At 47.4% G+C, this 22,517-nt stretch overlaps 1 protein-coding gene across 2 annotated transcripts in view; it reads left to right on the forward strand.

Moving 5' to 3' along the window:
* LOC149355655 (cubilin-like) overlaps nucleotides 1-22,517 on the forward strand; it is a 198,026-nt gene that overhangs the window by 163,025 nt on the left and 12,484 nt on the right. Inside the window, exons 24-26 of one of the 2 annotated variants that reach the window (XM_089583969.1) lie at nucleotides 528-664; nucleotides 12,640-13,227; nucleotides 18,640-18,942. In XM_089583969.1, the coding sequence (XP_089440095.1) occupies nucleotides 528-664; nucleotides 12,640-13,227; nucleotides 18,640-18,942 (1,028 nt within the window). The remainder of the gene's footprint in view (nucleotides 1-527; nucleotides 665-12,639; nucleotides 13,228-18,639; nucleotides 18,943-22,517) is intronic. The other variant, XM_089583970.1, reaches the window with a different exon arrangement.

The following is a 22,517-nucleotide window of genomic DNA, read 5'->3' on the forward strand; positions in this document are numbered from 1 at the left end:
TCTGGCATTTACCCACTAATAAAACCACCGTGAAAAGCATAAATAACCTGCCGCCGTTACCACATATTACATATAATCATAATGTGCAACTGAGGAGATCGCTAATGCAGGAAAATAAACAGAATAACGTGGTGTGTGTCTTTTAAAAGGGAACAAATATCTCCAGCACCCTTTGCTCCCGCAGAGCGAGGAGCCACGTGATCCGCATTACGACACAAGATCGACTGTAGCGCTGTTTTTGCCGTCCGACGAGACGTGACCCAAACCTAAAAAGAACTTACACCATTAAAGGTAACAGGACCTCAGGAATTGACCCAGTTGGTTTTCAAATCGTTTTTAATGATGTCGTCTGAATTATATGAGACAATACATGAACAGTTTCTGCGTAGCTTCGCAAAGGCATCTATACTCCTCACCACCATCCGTTTGATGTAAAAGTTACAGCACGTTGAGGAGCCCCAGTCATCAGGAGCAGCCGAGGAGCCAATGAAACGTTCCAGAGATGAGAAATGGCCGCGTTCTCGCAGGTTCATTGTGCGCCGGCGGAGCCGCGAGGAGTGCCAGCTGGAGTTGCTGTTCGTGCGCTTCGACGTGGACTGCGGCCAGGACCAGTTCAGGGTTCAGGACGTCCAGATATGCGGAAGACTGGACCACTACTCCACGCGTGAGTGTGAAACATAGTGGTCCTTGAGACATTTAGATTGCAGACTGGCGCAGCACAACCGAGGGTTTCATGCCTTGTACACATTTAGCTAATTTAAAAAATGCAAGAAGACAGTGATGGAAGCCGAAGAACTTCGTTCTAGTCCAGTCTGGCTCGGGGAAGAAATGATTTAGTGTGAGTGATATGCATTCATTGTCGTCCCTGTGTAAGTGCATTGCATAAATAATATCCCCGCTAAACATTGACTTCAGTTCCTGACAACCTCGGCAACGCTCTGCTTAGTTATTTGCATCATTTCAAACTTCTATGCGCGATCAGGGTTGGGTAAAGCATAGAAGAGTATCATTGCCTATCTGATGAAGCGTCTGGAGCTGAGATACGGTGGCCGCAGCTGGCGAAGAATAGGGTTCATTTGAAGAAACATGAGAGAGGCCTTTGCCCTGCATTGGGCGTATTCAAGTTGGTGATGATGATGATTTACAGGCGAAAAGCAAATTCACTGCATGGTCAAAAGAAAAAGCTAAACTGGTGAACGTCTGCACCTGGCAGTAAACATCCATTGTATATGGTGCGCTGGAATCGCTTGCTTTAGTAGCTCAGGCAGACAGATTGGGCGCTGACACACTCGTTGCCTCTGCCACGTGTGACGAAAGTTTCTATTATTTCGTTCACAAGCCAATTCTTGCTTTTCGCCGCGATGGCCCTTTCGTGAAGCAGTGTGCTGCGGAGACATAATATGAGTGTGCTGGAAGCAAGGTGGCCCGGGCGCTGCTTCCATTAAGGCCGCTTGTTTCCTTGCACGCTGAATAATGCAGCTTCCTATGTCCCAATATACTTATTGCCGCATGTCATAGTCACAGCACCAGGACCATCATCGCGAGCCTAACTACGTCCACTGCAGGGCAAAAGCCTCTCATATCCCTTCAGTTAACCCTGTCATGTGCACATGCGGCCACGCTGTCCCCGCAAACTTCCTAGTCACCTCCGCCTACCTGTTACTTTGTCCCTTCCTGCTACCCTTGCCTTTTCTTGGAATCGACCCCGTTAACCTTAGGGACCATCAGTTATCTTGGCTTTTCATTACATGTGGATTTAATTATTCGCAATTCAAAGTAGGATATCAACTCGCAGGCACCAAATTTTTGGATATATATTTTTTTCTTTGGAGCGATGCACTGGACAGAGGTATACATGAGCCACGGCGTGGAATTCACCTACGGCAGTTGAATCAATTGCAGCTAACTTTTTTTTTGTGTCGTATCAGTTTCAAAAGCCGAACTACGGGTGGGACGGCCAAGACGCGTCCAGGTCACGTGAAGCATGCAAAAACTTCGATATAATTCATTCATTAATTATATATTTGTCCTATTCTCGCGGATGGTGGAAGCCGAGGTAAAAGCTGCATGCAAGCTCCATGAAGAATGTAGTGAAGCAGCGCAAGGGCACAAGGCCAAGGGAAGAAAAGGACAAACACAGCGCAGAACTGACAACAAATGTTTATTCCGGATGCTATCAGCATATATATACTTTAGCACCTTAGAAAAAAGAGAAGAAACAGAGGAGCGGAAAGCTTCAAACCCAGTCACTATGCGCATGCAGCTGTATCGCGTGTACACCGGTCATATGATATCAGATAGCTGTGCTCTTTCAACGAAATGGCTACAGAAGGGGTGCTGATACAAATCGCACCTTCATGATTTGAGATGCCTCGGTAATCTTTCTGGTAAGTTTATCCTTTTGTTTGGTAACTACTTGGCTGTTTTTGAATACTCGAAAACATGAGCACTCACGACAGGGAATACCTATGTGGCGGGCCGCGTTCTTAACGTTGTTTTCGTGCTCCCTAAGTCTTTCATTTAGACAAGGGCCAGTTTGGACAATGTATGAACCACCACACGTCAATGGGACTGAATACACAACTTTATCTTGGCATGGCACATACTTCATCTTGTGGTTTTTCTTGTATTCATGACCAGATTCCGATCTTTTATCCGGGGCATTTACCCTCGCACACAAACCACTCAGTCTCACAGGCGCCGAAAAAACATCAACTCCAGCCTTTTTACCTATTCTCTTCAAATTGTGGGACACAACATTGACATAGGGTATAACTGCCAGATTTCTTTGTTTGAAATGAGGGACAGTGTTGCCCTCCTTCAGCTTTTTCAAAATTCCTTCTGCTACTGACGCCAGAATATGAAGGTGTATTTTTCATCTGTTAGTCTATTAACCTGATTGGAAAAACTATAATCTATCTTGTGTGGACAGGATTTTTTCATGGCATTTTGAAAGCCTGACACCACAATGGCTCTTTTCACGAGCTTCGAATGGGCTAAGCTATACGGTAGTAAGGGCTTTTAAGGCCAAAGCCTCTAATGCCTCATACTGTCGTTAGCAGCCGTGTCGGCAGATTTGTCCGCGTTTCGGCGTCACTACTTAAAATCAAAGGACGTCGAGGCTGGGAATCGAACCATGGCTTTTGGCATTTCAATTGGAGACGCTACCACTCCGCCATGCCACGAAGGCTCAAGGTTTCAGCATGAATAAAGGCGCATCTAGTGAATGCATGGGTTTCATAAATAAAATAAATAAAATTAAAAAATAGAAAATAAAACAAAAAGAGAAAGAAGAGAAAGAAACAAAAATAAAAAATAACAAAGCAATAAATATGAAAAATAAAAGCAATAAAAGTAAGAAAAGGAACAAAAATAAAAAATAAAATGATATACGAAAAACAAAAATAAATAAAAACAAACAGTGCGCCAGAAAAAGCTTTCGCCTTGCAGCACTTTAGAGAGCCAAAGTTCCCCCTGAATTTTTACTCCTAGGTTCAAATGTTCAGCATACATGGAAATTAGTAAATATAAGGTCAAATCAAGGAACTTAATGCGATCGTTCACAGCCACCTCTTTTCTCTATTCGTCTTCTGTTCTATTCATTATTCTAGTTATCTTTTCGACTTCTGTTTCTGAACCATCCCGTTTCATCCCAGCTATTGCTAATGTATTATGCAAATCACGGATGCTTGGTTTTTGCATTCGAGAGCGGATCCTTCCTCCTTAAGTGCTGGCGTTGTTTGGAGGCTTTTTGCCCTCTGTTAGCCACGGCTAAGGATGTGCAAATTTCTAAGACCGAATGGCAACGACAAGTGAGGCTGTGCAAGGATCATCTAAAGCTTCTTCTATAGTTCCGCAACGAGCCGGGTGTCTGAATACGGCAGTGGAACGGAATTAGCCACATGATCAACAAAACCACCGAGTTCATGTGGCAGCAGCTTCTCGCAAGCCTCCGAGGGCTTGTCCCAAGAAAACCTAGAGGGACGCTCAACCAACTGCACAATGTGGATGGAGTTTACATTCCGGAGGAAGTTCAACGAGTCCTACACCTTGGCCCAAAGTTTGCTGTTGAGCCTAAGATGAGGCCACCGGAACTGCTGGCAATGGTAAGGCGCGTGTCCCGACGAGCTGATGAACCAGATGCCAGTAGGTGCGTTTCGCATGGAGTGGATGTTGTGCTGCTCCCGAGAGTACGTGGAATAGATTTGCCAATAGATAAGACCATTAGATAAGAACGCTCTAGTTTTGTTGACTACAGACAAAGAAGGGGGTTTTGCTGTACTTTCCATGGGTAGCTTCGAGCAAAAAGCAGGTGATGCAGAAGATCTTCCCTGCAAAAGCCAAATTAAAGGCAAAACAGTTGTGCAAACAGCTACATCTAGAGGCGCGTTCATTCTCTATTGACAAGTGTGAAAAATGGAGCCTCGACATGTTTTTTTAGCGCGAAAACGCTCAAAGTAGACGTGCTTTTACGAGTGATCGTTTCTGAGAAGGGCACGCGGCAGAAGAGCCTGGGGAAGTTTTTACAAAATAACCTAGCTCACCAAACTATTGACGACCGTTACCAGGTAAAGAAGTCGGACGAAGTAAATGAATTTCTAAAAACTGACCAGGCCAAGCTATTACGCGCATTTTCCATGAACGTAGAAGACCTGTATTATTCCATCCCTCATGGCAAGCTGTTAAAGTGCGTTAGTGCAACAATTGAAGACTACAGAGCGGTAACATTTCAGAATGCTTGTGGAATTTCTGCAGAAAGCTTTTTAGACCTGCTGCAAGTGTACCTTCAGTCAACCTTTGCAGAATGGGAAGGCACTGTTTTTATTCAAAAGAATGGGATCGGCATAGCATCTTGTGGCGCTCCTTTGCTAAGTGACATCTTTCTTGCTAAGCTTGACAGGGCAATCGAACAATCGCTCATGAGCTCTGCAGTTGCCAGAGTGTTCCGATATGTAGACGATTACCTTATTTTACTAGATTGTGACCCGGCCACGTTCACTTCGAAAGTGAATGACCTGTGCGCGATATTCTCGGAAGTGCTTTCGCCGCTGGAAATTACACATGAAGTGGCTGTGAACAATCGCATTAAGTTCCTTGATTTGACCTTGTATTTTATTGATTTCCATGTATGCTGGGCGCTTGAACCTAGGAGTAAAAAGCCCATACTTTCGTATAGCTTACTCATTCGAAGGTCTTGAAAAGAGGCATTGTGGCATCATGCTTTCAAAATGCCATGAAAAAATCCTGTTCACACAAGATAGATTATAGTTTCTTCAATTAGGTTGATAGATTAACCTATAAAAAATACCCTCTTCATATTCTGGCGTCAGTAGCAGAAGGGATTTTGAAAAAGCTGAAGGGGGCCAACGCTGTCACTTATTGCAAACGAAGAAATCTGGCAGTTATTCCCTATGTCCATGTTGTGTCCCACAATTTGAATAGAATAGGTAAAAAGGCTGGAGTTGATGTTTTTTCGGCGCCTGTGAGACTGAGTGGCTTGTGTGCGAGGGTAAATGCCCGGATAAAATATCGCAATCTGGCCATGAATGCAAGAAAAAAGTTGGAGGCTTATCAAGGTTAAGCCCAGTGGATGCGAAGCAGCCTTCGTTTTGCATTCTTAATATTAACGTCCTTAGCGTTTGGAGGCATCTTGACCGCATACACGCCCGGCGCAAAGACGCTGGCGCGGTTGCGGGCACAGAGACTGACGCGACGGCGGGCGCGCGCCGCTTCATCCCTGGCGGGACGTCACATATCACGTGATGCAGCGATGGTGGCGCCGCCGCCGCGTCGCGCGCGACGGCGCGAACCGAAGCGTGAAGCAGGGAACACATGTGCGACAACTTCGCCGACGCGCCGCACCGATCGTCGCGTGCGATCTGCCATCCCACTGCAAGCAGGGACACACGGAGCGGTGAGCATCGCTGCGCCGCTCTACCCAAGCTCCGCCCACAACCGCTGTCACACTTCGCCGCCGTGCAGCGGTGCCTCAGCGCTGCTTGTGATCGTGTACAAATATCCCAAGAAAATACAAGATTGCCTTGTTATCAGAAAGTCTGCTCGAGCAGCGACAAAGCATGCCTGCTTATGTTGCGAGCTTTCGGCAACGGCACCGCTCGCGGGCGCTCTGGGCGACCAGCTCTGCTACTGCCTGGCTGCCGTGGTCGTCGCTAGGCCTATAGCCTGAGCCTCTTTCGTATCGAAGCCGCAGCGGCCGGCGCTTCGGAAGTCGCCTGAGCTATAATAAAAGGCCTACTCCACACATCGCTCTACTGTCAGCAGCATGATCTCACAATAAAGTAATAATATGGTCAATTTCCGCGACGCCTTCGGCAGCGAAGCGAGCGGGCGCCAGGCGAGCCTACCAGCGGCAGCTGCGAAGCGGTTGTGGAAAGAAGTTTGCTTGTATCGCAGTCGTTACCTTTAGCAGCAGCTCAGTATTGGTCAGCGATCCTCAAAAATGACATATTCTTTCACATTTCTCATCCCAGGGTTTATTATTTAAGTCAAGAACACACTTTAGCTCGTTTTTATGACACCGGCAGACGGGATGGCTCGGCCCCGAGCGCCCTGAGCATCGCGCTCTACGTCATAATGACGCTGCCGCTCTCTGCGCTCGCATTGGCTCCTGCTTCCCGTCGTTGCGTTTGTCGCATGCGGCTCGTCGTTGGCATCCAGCAGGTTGGACGCATGCGACGAGCTGCGTTCGGTCGTTGCGACGACGGTCGCAACGACGCGCCGCAGCGAATCGCACGCACTTTTCGCACATGTGTCCCCGCCTTGAAGGCCTCCGCCGGGCGACGTCCGACGGCGCGATATGAGGCCCCATCTGCAGCCGGTGTGACGTCATCACGTGACGTCACATCATGTGATCTCACTTCAAGGCCAATGGTGGCCACCACCGGGCGTCGCGCGAAGGCCCGAAACCTACGTTAATATGCTTCGCATAAAACCACAAGATGAAGTTTGTGCCATCCCAAGATATCGTTGTGTATTCAGTCCCGTTGACGTGTGGTGGTTCATACATCGGCCAAACTGGCCGTTGTCTAAATGAAAGAATTAGGGAGCACGGCAACTACGTTAAGAACATGATCCGCCACATGGGTTTTCACTGTCGTGAGTGTTCATGTTTTCCAGTATTCAAAAACATCCAAGTAGTTGCCAAACACAAGGATACAACTACACTTACAAGATTGAGGCGTCTGAAATCATGAAGCTGGGTGCGAATTGTATCAGCACCCCTTCCGTAGTCATTTCGTTGAAAGAACACAACTATCTGATGATATCATACGATCGATGTACACGCGATACAGCTGCATGCACATAGTGACTGAAAACTTTCTGCTCCTCTCTGTTTCTTTTGTTTTTTTCTAATGTGCTAAAGTATATATATGCTGATAGCATCCGGAATAAACATTTGTTCTCAGTTCAGCACTGTGTTTGTCCTTTATTCCCTTGGCCTTGTGCCGTAGCGCTGCTTCACTAGATATGTCAGACTAACTCGCCCACCCGTTCATGTAATATTTTGAGGAACCCTCGACACCCGTGGAAGCAACAGCTGCAGAAGGCATACTCACACTGTAAAGAGCACTTTCGCAGGGTGACAGGTCATAATCGGTATAATACAATGAAAAGAAAGTGTTTATAACGCAATGATCAAAAGAAGTGATAGCTTTAAAAAAGGAGGAATAATAATGCAGCGCAAAATGTATAGCAAATAATGAACATATTGATTAGATGTAACATTTCATGAGCAACTCGATTTCTGACGGAGTTTCGTTGTGAATTTCTGTGCCTCTATTCCGAAAACTATTTATAAGTTTGGGTAGGCGACACTGAAGCATTTGATCACCATAGTTAGTACGGGACCTGAGAACTTTCCACACACCTGTGTGACCAGTTTGTCTGGGCTGGTGCAGATTGCTCAAATTTGCTTTTTCAGTGACTGTCAGGCAACGTTTTCGAGAACTGAAATAAAAGTGTTTTAATCGTCTTTGGTTATAGAATTGTTTAATTTTAGGATGGTTATATTTATGGAAGACAGGTTCAGTGCTCTCTGTATAGGGTAGGTTTTCAGTTATACGTGATGTTTTTTTTGCAACAATAGAAGTTTGTTAACATCGGATTCCGTTGTCGAGCCACAAACGAAATGGCAATACTGTATTCGACATTGCGGCAAAGTTCTTGAGCAAAAAAATTAACTTGATCGTCCCGCAATGGATGGCATGAAAATACACAGCAATGGTCTTAATATATGAACAATGTCAGTGTCGTTTTGAACGTTATGTTTAGATCTGCTAGAATATGTGTACCTTTAGTGTGAACATAACTGCTGTTGTTTTGCTGGTATTAACTTTAAGGAAATTCGGAAATTCTACATGGGCCAATTGCTCAATATGGGAAGAAATACAATTGCTTGCTGAACCAACTTTGCAGGACAGGAAGACAATATGCTAATGTGGTCAGCATGCATTATGAGCTTTGCTTCTTTATGCATGTAGGCTGCGTCATTTACGTCACTTAATTGCTCCTTGTTCTTTTTTTGTCATTCCAAATCTTGAGGAGACTTGCACGTAAGAGTGGATGGGAACTAAAATGAAGAAAGCAGCGGCCACATTGGAGTTTTTTTTTGCCTCACGTTACCTAAACCTGCATTGTACGCCAGAGCCATCGTTTGGGTGTTGAAATCGAAATAGCACGAATGAAAAAATCTATTATAAATTATATACCGCTTGTTGGCACAATGCACATGGCTTTCTACGCTTTTGAATGTTCTTCACGTCATTCTATGGATTGACAACAGAACTAAAGTTTGAGGTCCCTAACGTCCATATACCTGCGCATGGAATAGGCCTTATGCGGGGTAGCCCGTGTTCACATCAAAAGCATTAAGCTGAAAAGCCTTAGACCGCAAAAGTACTGACAGCATCTGGTAATGTGTTCTATGATTGCAAGAAATCACTTTCTGTTTTATTTATTCACTGCGTGCAAGTATAGTGCAAATCGTGGACGACGTTCGTTAAAAACAAGATTTACCCCTCATCCTCTTCTTTTTTCGAAAGTGCATGTGCAGTCTCCAACAAGCTAACCTGAAATGTAAGCAAGCAGAACAATAAGTACCAGTGGCGCCGTTTGCCGTGAGGAGTGTACGTGAACCGTTCATCAGATAAAACACCTTCACGAGAGTGCAGGCAAGCGCGCGCGAATTAGAATACCGCCATAAACGGCGATAGACGACAAGAAAGAATTGCCTTAATTAGTTGCACTTTGTTGCATCATTTATACGATCCGTCTCGGAGAGCCTTCCGCGGTCGCAAGTAATGTTCTTGTATTCATCATCATTATGATCAGCCTCACTACGGCCACTGCAGGGCAAAGGCCTCTCCCTGTCTGTCCAGTAATTCCTTTCCTTTGCCACCTGCACCCGCAAACTTCTTAATTTCACCCCCCACCTACCTTTCTGCCACCCCCTGCTACGCTAGCCTTCTCTTGGAATCCACTCCGTTACCATTAAGGACCACCGGTTGCCTTGCCTTCGCATTACGTGCCCTGCCCAAACCCATTTCTTCCTCTTGATTTCGACTAGCATGTTATTAAATCATGTTTGTTCCCTCACCCACTCTGCCCCTTTACGGTCTCTTAATGTTACAACTATCATTTTTCTTTCCATAGCTCGCTGTGTTGCCCTTAACTTAATCTGAACCCTTTTCGTTAGACTCCACGTTTCTGCCCCGTATGTGAGTACCGGGAAGATACAGCTGCTGTATACTTTTCTCATGAGGGATACTCGTAAACTGTCGTTCATGACCTGAGAGAATCTGCCATAAGCGCTCCACCCCATTCTTATTTTTCTAGTTATTTCCCTCTCACGATCCGGATCAGCAGCCACTACCTGCCCGAAGTAGATGTATTCTCTAACCGCTTCCAGCGCCTCGCCACCAACTGTGAACTGCGGTTCTCTTGCGAGTCTGTTGAACATTACTTTGATTTTCTTCATGTTAACTTTAAGACGTACTGTTCTGCTGTGCCTGTCTAATTCATTGATCATGCTTTGGAGCTCATCTCCTGTGTGACTTAGCAAGGCAATGACATCATCGATTTGCCAACTCAGTATTCCCCATTGCCTCTTAACCCCAAGTGTTCCCAGTCCAGGCTTCAGAACGTATCCTGTAAACAGGCGGTGAATAGCAGTGGCGAGGTCGTGTCTCCTTGCCTGACACCCTTCCTTATTGGGATTTTCTCGCTGACTTTATGAAGTACTATGTTAGCTGTGGAGTCGTTATAAATATCTTCCAGTATTTCCACATAAGACTCTTCTAGATCCTGACACCACAATGCCTGCATGACTGCCCGATGTTTCAGCTGAGTCAAACGCTTTCTCGTAATCAGTGAAAGCTATATACAGGGGTCGGTTATATTCTTTATCACCTAAATGATAGTGTGAATATGGTCGATTGTCGAGTATCATTTATGAAAGCCTGCCTGATTATTTGGCTGATTGAAGTCTAAGCGCTGTTTCACATGCTGCGACTAGAACGAAAATAGTCGGCGTAGTCGGTGACGCCGCAATGCGATTTTCGATCAATGCAACGCGTACTCGGCGAATTCCGTCGGAGGGGCCCCCAAGGTCGCTCGATGTTCGCATAGGCAACCCATGATTAAACGCGACAGAAACGCTGCTCGGAATGTGTTGATGATGTTATGGCCACCGTGCTTTTAGATGCAAGGCAATATTTCGTACGTTTTGATTGGAATAAACTGTTTTGCTTCCGTCGCGGCAACAGCTGCCACGTGACCCCACATCATGCGCCGTCTCGGCGCTCCCCATTGGTCAGTCGCAGAGCAAACACACCGACGCTGCGATTGAATTCCAACCGGATGGAACTCCATCGCAAGCCGTGGCTATGTCTGTCTTTTATTAATCTTATTTTGGCTTACTTTGGCTGTTATACTTTGGCTTTCCTTTGGCTTTTATTAATCAGATTTTTCGTCTGATGAGATAACTAGCCGGTACCTTGACAAACCAAGGCACCGCCTTCTTCTACTGCGCACTCTGTAATGATAGCTGTGAGATTATTGTTCATTCTTTCAGAATTAAGATGGTCTTCCTCAGTTCGAGCCGAATATCTGCTCTGCAGCGATATACTGAATTCATCCACTTTTCCTCTTCCCGCTAACTCGTTAATGCGCTTACGCTTCCCTAACTTCTTCCGTTCCCTCCTCAGGGTTAAGCTAATTCGAGACCTTACCACTTTGTGGTCGCTACAATGCACCTTTCTGAGAACCACCACATCCTGCACGATACCAGGGTGAGCGCATAGTATGAAGTCTATTTCATTTTTAGTCTCACCATTCGGGCTTTTCCACGTCCACTTCCTGTTGGCTCGTTTCCGGAAGAAGATATTCATGATACGCAAATTATTTCTCTCTGCGAACTGCACTGATAACTCTCCCCTGCTACTCCTGGAGCCGATGCCGTAGTCGCCTACTGCCGGGCCTCCGGCCTGCTTCATGCCTACCTTCACATTGAAGTCGTCCATTAGTACAATGTACTGAGATTATACTTTGTGCATTGCCAATTCCACGTCTTCGTAGCAGCTTTCAGCGATCTGGTCATCATGGCTGGATTTAGGCGCGTAGGCCTTCACCAACTTCAGCTTTCACCTCTTATTACGCTTAATTACGATAACTGCAACCCTCTCGTTGATACTATATAACTTCTGTATGTTGCCAGCTATATCCTGATTGATAAGGAATCCCACACCTAGTTGTCGTCTGTGCGCTAATCCACGATAGCACAGTACGTGCCCGCCCCTAGTACTATATACGTCTCATCTGTCTTCCTAACCTCAGTCAGGCCTATGACATCCCATTTAATACCTGCTAGTTCCTCACTCAGCACTGCGGGCTAGCCTCAATGGATAATGTTCAGGTTCAGTTTTCCATGCTGGCCTGTCCGAAGCCAGCGATTCTTAATTACCTCCGTTGCGTCACACGTCTGACCGCCGCCATGGTCAGTTGCTCCGCAGCCGCTGGGATTGAAGGCCGAGAGTTAATTGGCATGATCATAGAAGGTTGTGGCCAAGTACTACACCAGGGTGGCCAAATCCTGCTATGGTGAGGGAGTGAGTTATCGGCTCTGGACTTCTGGAAACCGAGATCAGGCAGCACCCCAGGCCTGGTTACGCAATTCCATCGACACGCGGATTTTTTTTTTTTTTACCTCGTAGAGAACTGCGCGCCACCGGAATTCAAATCCCGGCCCTCTTGCAAGCGAGGTGGATGGTCTACCTCTACGCCATCGCTCTCACAAGTATTCACTGCAGAGTTATTACATTGAACTGAGACGTAGGCAACGATACTGTGTAGATGAAGGAAGCAAATAAGGAAAGGGGGGGACGTGTGGTCGTAGGACACAACGAAACGCTTCGAAACGTCTCTCGAATGCTCTCTGCGCTTTCTTATTTCGTCAGTTAATTTTGCGTTGGCCCAGGATTTCCGTGCCGCACCAAAAAGTTTTGAAGAAACTGCCATACAGCACGTTTCGTGTTAATATATCAAAAGCGATACGGTGGTGGGTCGTCGTTTGCGCGGCGTACGGCTTGTCCTTCAGTTCCGTGACCAAGAATTCGCATGCAGGCAGCTACGACTTCGAAGGGCCTGAGATGTGCCTCTACTACCACACCCGATCTGGTGGCCGGGCATCAGACTTCCTCATAAAGGGGCGTCAGAAGAAATGCGCAGACGTCCGAGCTCATCCTCCCGGCCACGCCGGCGGCGATCCTCACCACCAGGGGCCCTTCCCGCCGCCGAGTAACTACCAGCCGCCCCCATCCCTTGGGAGGGACCCGCATGTCCTGCCACCCCGTTTTCAGCCACCCACTTCCCCACACCATGGGGTGGTCGGCCACCCACCGACGGCGCACTACGGGCCACCCCACGTGCCACCCCATGTGCCACCCCATGGGACACCGCACGTGCCACCACATGTGCCACCGAATGTGCCACCGAATGTGCCACCGCACGTTCCACCACATGTGCCACCAAACATGGCCCCCCACGTACCATCCCATGTACCACCCCACGTGCCACCCCACGAGCCGCATTATTACCCCCACGGTGGTGCTCATGAACCGAGGGGTAGGCCCGATACTGGAGGACCGCGTCATGAGCCCCCGGTTGACCAAAAACCTCCCGGACCGTGGACGCCGGCAATGCCAGGAAGGCGTGAGTTTTGTTCATTTTATTTATTTTTTTACGCACGCTTAAGCGCGAATGCATTGCAATGGAGAGTAGGTTTGCAACCAACATGTAGCAAAAACTAGGTAGCAAAGGTAAAGGAAGAAAAAAAAATATCCAGAATAAAAAAGTAGAAAAATTAAGGTGGGCACTCATTCAAGCTTACGCACGATAAAGGATACCAAATCGCAATTAAAAAAAATAAGCTTACTTTCTGGTGCTCATATTGAGCCACAGTCAAAAAATTTCAAGCTCTCCTTTAGAGTAAATAACATGATGGGATATGAGTGCGATATTAATGAAACTTGCTTTTAGTCGCTTGTTGTACGTTCAACGAAAGAGTAAAGATGTGGCTGCTGGACAAAAGCGCCACTTATGCTTATTCTTGTGACTGAAACGGCAAGAAGTACAATGCAGTGATAACAGACTGTTTAATGCGAAAGCAATTCTAGCCGCACTCTCCGAGCTTCAGCGTGGTGTGTCTGTGTATGCGTGTGAATCCTCCGACTAGCCAGTCTAACTGGCTCACTGGGTCAGCGGACATCTCAGTCGAACTGTGAGTAGTCCGTGGTGTCCACCTAGAAATCGAGGCAGTTATGCGCTTTTCCTATTTTTCAAAACCATCGGAAGGCTTCTTTTTGAGGAAAGCACAAGCGCATAACTGGCTCCCTGGGGCAGTGGACACCTCAATCCCATTTTGACGTACGTGGCGGTGGTGTACACCTTCAAAAAAACCTTGCTTTCGCAGAATATTTCAAGTTTAGCAATGCTAAAACGGCAACCATTTTTTAGCATAACAGAGACGTGCTAGCGTTGACATATACCAGTTTACCAGACGCTAACTGCGCACGCGCAGTAGCCCCGCCTAGCGCCGTCCCAGCCACTGCACGTGCGCAGCCGGTATTCGGTAAACTTGTATACGTCTATGTTATTACGTCTCTGCTATAAGTAAAGAGTATTAAATAATTATTCTCGTCACGTTGTGCACGCGACTATGCCTGAAAAAAAAAAGTGGCTGTGGCTCCACTCAGCTGAGCGAGGATGTACGGAGCGAAAGCTCTGTTACGCATGGTTAGACACGGCTTAGTATTGGTTCATCTCTATTGTTGCAAGACTTCAGGGAGGGAAAATTTTTTTTGCGGGACCAAATCATATGATGCATCAGGTGCCACAAGTTCAAGAGCGAGCGTCCAGAGCAGCGGTCGGCGCAGCAGCGGATGTTACTGCCAAGCGCAAGAACGAATCACGTGACACATCCGACTCCACAACTGGCGAGGAGGAGCGGCCAAGCAGCAGGCAGGGCAGCGGCGGACGTGACTGCGAAGCGCGCAGCTGTGGCGTCGGCGAATCACAGGGCATGACGTCACGGCCTGTTGCGGGGCGCCTCCCGTTAGGAGTCCAATGTAATAGACAGCTCACCTTCACGCTCAGTATGGTTTTCGCTCTAAAATGTGAACATTCTTCTGAACAAGGTGAAGGGTGTTAAAGTGGTTAGAATGCAAAAGACATGCAGTGCGAGCAACCGCCTATGCGTTGCTTAAATCTTACCGTTCATACAGGACACAGTTTGTGGGCGCAGACGGCGTGGCGTCTTTGAGGAACCCAGTTATCGCTGGAGTACCACAAGGAAGGAATTTAGGATGCCTATTATTGTTAATTTGCATAAAATATGTTGCTCTCAACAGATAGCGCTACATTTGTTTCTTACACTGGTGGTATCCCAATTTTATTGCCACCAACTTTGAAACAAACTTAGAAAAGAAGGTAGGTCATGGCACTGCACATACTAAAAGTCTCGGTCACGGTATGTTTTCGACTCCCCCCCCCCCCCCCCTTCCCTCTTGCAGAAAAATGAAATGCGGTTGTGCATTTAGGAATAGTTTCGCCCGCCTTTGTCTAGTGAAGGTTGGTCAGTTCTCAGCTCTTTTTCGTTAGACTGTCCTGTGCTGCTTATCTATACGGGTATATTTTCAGTGCATATTAAACACCTCCAGGTGGTTGAATACATTTCGGAACCGTCTGAAATGGTGCCTATTTTCTCCTTCCATCTTTCACTCCTTAATTTCTTCGTACCACTTGCTCAAGGCTCTGTTCGGGTGTGCACTAAAATTAAATCATGTACTGGCACCTTCCCATTCCCGAATGGCAATTTTTTTTTCAGGTGTCTATCTGCTCTGAGACTGCTAAACCCCATCTTTCCTTTCTACCTGTGTCTGCCTATAATGTGCCTGCGTGTATGAACAGTGCTCCTACGGCCCTGTTCTCACAGAGGCACATTACGCTGCCTTTCCTTTCTTCAAAACAATCTCCCAAGAAAGGAACGAAGAAACTGAAGAAAGGAAGAAAGAAAATGCGCCGTGCATAGTGAGCTGGGATCATAGGTGTACGACTCGAAAGACGAACTGGAACGCGTTAAGCGTGCACGAGACTAGCCCTTTCAAAGGTGGAGACAGACATTTAAGGCTGAGTTTTCGGATATATCGTCGTGGGGGAGTGCCAGTACGAAACTGAAGGGGGGAAGCAGAAAGCGGAGAGGGCTGAGGCGAGCGTGATCGCGGCCGAACTGCATGAGAACGCGCGCCGCCTGGACCGGCCCTGACATGATTTGAGGCGTGCTGGAGTATTCGCATGGGCGGAACGGCGGCGTGCACTGCACAGTGAAGCTGCCCGTGCTCGGGTCGCAGCAGGGAAGCTAGACGCATGAGTTCTGAGAAGAGAAAGGCGCCTTGAGGGCCTAGCGGAAGGGCGACGTCACCACTGACATTCGCACTGTCTTCTAACGCGATATTGTTAGGGAGCCCGTGTCGCAGAAAATCCAGCGTCGTCGTCGGCATCGGTGTCGCTGAAAGTAAGCGAAAAATCCCCGAAAAATCCCAAGAGACGAAACCAAGGATTTACGCGGGCCCACTTGGTCACATGACCTTCTGGCGTCGTCACAACCTGCCTACAGTGGGAGCTGGCATTCAAGTTAACGACTGGTCGCGAGAGCCTGCTGGCAAGATCAGCCTAGATCTAGAGCTTGCTGGCAAGAGCAACCTAGCACCTCCTATCGCAGGGCAGTGGCGCATCGCTTAACCGCTGCACCACTGCACCAGGAATGATAAAAGGAGTCCCAGGTATCTATGAATAGCTAAGCAGAGAATGGCCAGTTCTCTATATGTGTTTATTAACACATTTGCTATCGTGCCATACCCTTAATCCGGAGCTTAAGTGTCCCCTCCAGCCGAAACTTCTGGAGCCCTTCACTACGGCGTCCCTCATAGCCTGAGTCGCTTTGGGACGATGACCCCCATAAACCATAAATCACAATTTTTTAATGGGCTCTTAGAGCAGCACATGTCAGCGCGACACACCCTTGAGTGTGGCCGAGATGAAGCGTCGTGCTCGGGTAAGCGAGAGGCCAGAGTCCGCAAACTTGCAACGAAGAGATTAGAGGTCGTTCTGAACGTTGTAGCGCTGGCAGACGAGGGACGAAGGAAGGACGGGACAGATAGTCTGAACATTGTAGCGCTGGGAGACAAGGGATGAAGGAAGGACAGGACACAGTGTCCTGTCCTTCCTTGCTCGAATTATTTGCCTCAATCTATCGAAAAGGTGGAACAGCTGATGAGCTGCGCTCAAATTTCGCATTAGGAGTAACGTAATTGTCGGCAATTTCTTTTTCATAAACTCAAAACGTCTCAAAGGTTGCTTACTGGCATTCAAAGACCAACTCGACGAGTTTATATATAAGACAAATTATGGAGTGGTATGATGCAGATGGATACACGTTCCCTGATACCAGTAATCCATACAAAACTATTGTCGTATTCGACAGAAAGCAAGGCATACGCTGCAAGTGTTCTACGAAGATGATAACAACACAGCGTAGCGGGCGAGTTGGTAATGCATACTTTAAAGGGGGAACAGCGCCAAAGAAAAAACAACGAAGGAAAAGGTAAAGAAATAAAGGTAACCGCTTATTCAGTTGACAGCTTCTTGGAGCTGCACTAAATGCGGCCCATAAACACCGGAAATATTGCATTAGCGCGAACAGGAGCTTGTATAAAAAAAAAAAAACATCTGTTAACAATATTGTTAATGAAATCTATTCTGTATACAAACTGTCGCCGCTGTGACAAGTAGGAGGATATAAAGAATTGGAACAGCCTTGTGCTGTGCGACATCAATGCTCAATAGCGAAACGCTGGTGGCCCTCAACTATGGAGCCTGTATTGGCGAGGGAACCCAACGGACGCATTTGTGCTCGAGTGCCAAAATCCGGGACCTGAAAAGAAGAGAGGCAAGAAGAGGGAAGACTAAGGGATCTGGCTATGCATAGGAAATTCACAGTAATTGCCTAATTCTTGGTGGGCAGTTCAATCGCGTCGACATGGCAAAATGAACCAAAAAATGGCTGCGGCTTATCTGAGCTAACCCTGGTTATGCAATCGAAAGTCACGCTTGCATTACGAACCCAAAGTCACGCTGCGGCCAATTGTTATTGCAGTGCCGGATATTAGTCACAACGTTGTCAGCGCTAACGCATGCAGCCCACATCTCTCTGTATCACCAGCCCGTGTACCTCAAAGTGGGAGTCAGGCGTCCACTGGCCTAGGGAGCCCGATAGGCGCCCTTCCTTTCCTCAACAACACCAGAGTCTAGAACGTTGTCAACGCCAACGCCAATGAACAGAATGAATGCCGGCTGCTTCACATAAAGCCTGATCCACCAGCCATTTCTGGTCGGGGGACTGAGCGGTCCGTAAAGAAGCCTACCAGGAAGAACCAGTACGGAACCACCCTGGAAGATTTGTCGTTTTTTTTTCTAATAAAGTTGTTTTCATCCATCCAACGGCGACGGCCTATAGCTTCAACGCCGCGTTTCTGCCACAACGTCGCAACAAAAATGCTACGTTCTAGCATGAATGCTGCAAGTGGAATGCTAGGTTCTTGGCATGCGCCGCGTAGTCGAAACAAAGTGAACCAGGCCCCTGTCCCGAATTTCTCATAATGTGAGGTCTGAAAGCCAACGCTTCGTGGTGGTCACCTCAGAGCCCCAGAGGAATTGTCCGCTAGCGTCCAGAGAGTTGTCCGCCTTCGTTCTGCAGAATTTCCTGTCCCCTTGCGGAGCTGCGAGAGACGCTGTACTACATGTGCACACGGTGCACCAGTCGTACTGAGTCATTACCTATTCCCCCTTCAGTTTATCCCACTAGGATCGCTGCTTCTGATGAGTGCACTCTACCGTGTTTTACCCTGGGCCGTTTCCACCGACAGCTATTTCTGGCGATGATCTAGCTTACCGGTTCTCCCCCATCCTATCTGGTTGTCCCCATGCCTTATTCCCCTTTTCCGGTAGGATCTTCATCCTTCCTCATCACATGACCAAACTCACGGAGCCGAATTCCGCTCTTTGCAGCCGAGTGGGCAGGCCCTCGCCCGTATCCTCGTCCGGGTCCCGGCCAGGGCCCAGTGCGTCCTGCCGCCGACTGTGACCAGACGTTCACGGCGCTGGAGATGACCATCCAGAGCCCCAACTTCCCTGGCCCGTACCCTGCGCGCACCATCTGCAGATACGTGGTGCGCCGCTACGACAGCGCCACGTGCGCACTCGAGGTGCTCTTCACGCGCTTCGACATGGAGCACAACCCGGACTGCCAGTACGAGCACCTGCAAGTAGACGGCCGCAAACTGTGCGGCACGCTTCCCGAGAACAGTGTCCGTGAGTACCGTTGCCCACCGACCGCACTGTGCCTTCATATGCTCTTGTCCTATTTTTTTACACAGTTAGCTATATTAGTTTAGTCCCCCGCTTTCGTGTCGCCCCATTCGCATGACCCATTCCACAGCGAAAAGGTAGATGACTATATACATACTATATGCAAAGCTGCCAGCTCAAGAGTATGATCACTCTACCTTGGTCACCGTCCACTGGAGACTGTCAGCTTCCAAACCGAAGAACCCTACCCAGACTGTGACGCATGCAGAGTACATTTCCCTCAGCCACGAATATGTTCAATAATTCCAGAACCACTGCGGCTATTTGTGTTTGTTCAGTGGCATTTTAGTAGCCGCAACAAAGAATTTCAGTGGCAGTCATGCGTTGCGTTATCATTGTGTTAATCATTTCGCGAATCAGCTGGCGCTCGTTGCTGATCATACCGCGGGAGTATGCGCTTGAAATTTGTCATATATGGGGCTCAGTGGAGTCGCCATATTTTCCCACTCGGTGCATATAGCTATCTTCGGGTTTCAGTGAAGATGTGCGCGCCCCTCTTTTTGCAGTAAATTAACTCGGTTTACATTAAACTGTATGAACGCATTGCAACGCCCACACTTGGTATCTCTTTAACTAAGTGATAGGATAATAATATTGGCTGCATTTTTTACAAGTAGTGGCCAAGCTTTGCTTGTTACTTCGCCAGGAATGACTAGTGGCATACCGATTCCTCATTGCTCGAATTCTTGTCGCTATGGTAGAAGTCAGTTTTACGTTTTCGAAACTTTTCCTGCCATGATACACCTGAAAAAGGTATTCGATAGTGCTATAGTTCGTGGCCCCTAAAGTTTGAGCGCACACGTTTTCATTCTTTAAACTTCCATAGAGATGCTGGTCGCTCGGTCAGCTACGCACGCATTGACCTCGTGCCCTTTAAACTGCTTGCGTACAAGCAGTCGATTGGTCATTAAGTTCGTAGACACTCGTTTCAAAGGTCTTCTAAATTCCCGTGTGACTGTATATAAAACGCCTACTTGCACGAAGCGACGCGGAAATACAGCTGGGAAGAAACGCTGAATGAGAGACACATCGCCATGACGATTGTTACTGAATGGTTATTTGTAGCAATAAATCAGTATGCAATCGCTGCACGCCTGTCCCAGGACTTTTTTCGCCAAGATATAGTGACCATTTTATTTATCATTCGATGCTAGGTTATAGATCCAAGTGATGGCATCGGCGTCACTCATGCTGCATGTTGCTGTCCATATACGAAGGAGGCCAACATTCACTGAAGCCAGGGAAAAGCATAGATAAATGCTACTTTACATGTTGGCATAAATTGGAGTTGAAAACTAGTTGCGTAATCATTTAATTATAAAATAATTTTTGCAGAAGGTAGAAGCAAAGACAACATGTCACTGGGGATATCCAAGTACATTTTTATCTAGCTCCAACCAAACAAACGACCCTGCAAAGGTGCGTTCGTTCTGAACGTCTATAGTAGACCGGAACAACGCAAGGCCACATTCGACGAAATCTTTCACAAAGCGAAGCGAATAGCGAGGGCATCGCCTTTAATGGTGGTAGGGAATTTTAACTCGTACAGCTACCAATGGGGATATCATAAACAGGATGTAAAAGGCAGGAGGTTAGCCGCAGCCATAGCCGATGCAGCACTAACCACCCTCACGGACCCGCTGTACCCAACTAGAATAGGAAATAGCGTTTCTCGAGACACGTGCCCATACCTCTCGCTACTCCGGAGCGCTAAAAGTTACGAATGCCACAATACAGAAGAAACTCTCGGCAGTGTGCACTGCCGCCTACAAATCACATTAGAATCAAACAAAATACGGGAAAGGAGGGGAGAGGCTTGCCTGGCCGATTGGACCAAGTTCAGGAAAGTGGAAACTCCGGCACTGGGTGTCGACTCGACAAGCTATAAGGATTGGGCCAAAACGCTCACTGAAACCAAAAATTGCTTCACGCGGAAATTTTAGACTACCGACGGCAACGCGGCAGAAGAAAACCAGCGCTTACACTTGTGGGAAGCGAAGATATCTCTAAGAGGTGGAGAAAAAAACAACAACCGTAAGATTAAGAGTAGAATTGCCCAGCTAACCAAACAGATAGAAGAGTAGGCGTGGTCTCTAGCCAAAACCAACTAGATATCTAAATGCGATTCTCTACAAGGTACCTTCAGCATGAAAGGTACATGGAGCTTCCTCAGGTGCATCATTGAGGCTAATAAAATCAAAGGCGAACAGAGTAGAAATTTAAGGAGGGCACTCCAGGACTTTCAAGGCACAGACGAACAACTCGCTGACAAACTGAAAGTAAGGTAGTTAGGTACGACTGTAGATGATTATGAGGAGATAAGGACATACACCGGAGAGGAAAATTCAAAGTTGGTCGCAAAATTTGTCGTGAAGGAAATGAAAGCCGCACTGATGAGGATGAGGCAAGGGACGGCACCGGGAGATGACAAGATAACGGTCCGCTTTCTGGCTAACCTCAACGAGCCAGCTGTAGAAGATTTTACGCGCTACATCAACAAATTTTCGGAATTGGGGGGGGGGGGGGGGGGGGTTACCGAACGAATGGAAAACATCCGTAGTGACGTTCATCTCCAAGCTCTGTAAGAAGATAACCATAGAAAATTTGAGACCAATATCTAGTAAGCTCATGGAGGCGGCAGTGAGGCAAAGTCTCTCCAATTATTTGGAACAGCATGAGCTACTGCCGCCCTCCATGCTCGGCTTCCGGCCACATTTATCAGCGCAGGACGTGCTGCTCCAAATCATCTAGGGGAAAAAATAGCTCCAAACCTTGCATACCACAAGAAAGGAACGAGGACGAGACACAAGCGCTAACTCACAACTGAAACTTTATAGATGCCAGGAAGCACTTTATATAAGGTGAAGTTTCAAAGGGAAAGAATGGTGGCAAGAAGGTGAAGGTGAACAAAGGCAACCATCTGGGATCTCAGAAACAGGCAGGCAGCCAAAGATAGCAAAAATGAAAACAAAAGTGACCTGATAGCGGAATCTAGGAAATTGAACTCAGAGGCAAAAAGAGATAAAGATGGAGTGCTCACACACATACAGCCAAATTTCTTTATGTAGAAAGCCTCCAGACTAACACGTGCAGTTTTATCCGTGCTCTTGCCAAGAATCTTTGTCTCGTTTAACCGAGCCTCGCCACCGTTGCAACTCATTACGTGCACAACTAAATGTGCATACCTATCCTTCATATCTGATAAAAAACAGAAAACCTCGCACAACTTGAGGAAAGTGGCCAACAGGTATGGCGTGAGTGTCGCGTTTCCGGCTCCTGACAAGCTGGAAAAGTTGTGCCCCCGAATCTGCGACTCAAGAAAGCGGGGTTGCCAGATGAAGCACGGTACTCCGTTTACCAAGTGTTCTGTGGGAGTGGTTTACGCTATCCCCTTAACGTGTGGGAAACTTTATGTCGGACAGACTGGCCGCTGCATCAACGAGCGTTTGGGGGACCATGCCAGAAATTTATCAGATATCAAGGATAAGTACGCACATTTAGTTGCGCACGCAATGAGT

This window comes from Amblyomma mixtum, chromosome 3 (genome assembly GCF_055824585.1).
Source record: "Amblyomma mixtum isolate Tamu chromosome 3, ASM5582458v1, whole genome shotgun sequence".
NCBI lineage: Eukaryota > Metazoa > Arthropoda > Arachnida > Ixodida > Ixodidae > Amblyomma > Amblyomma mixtum.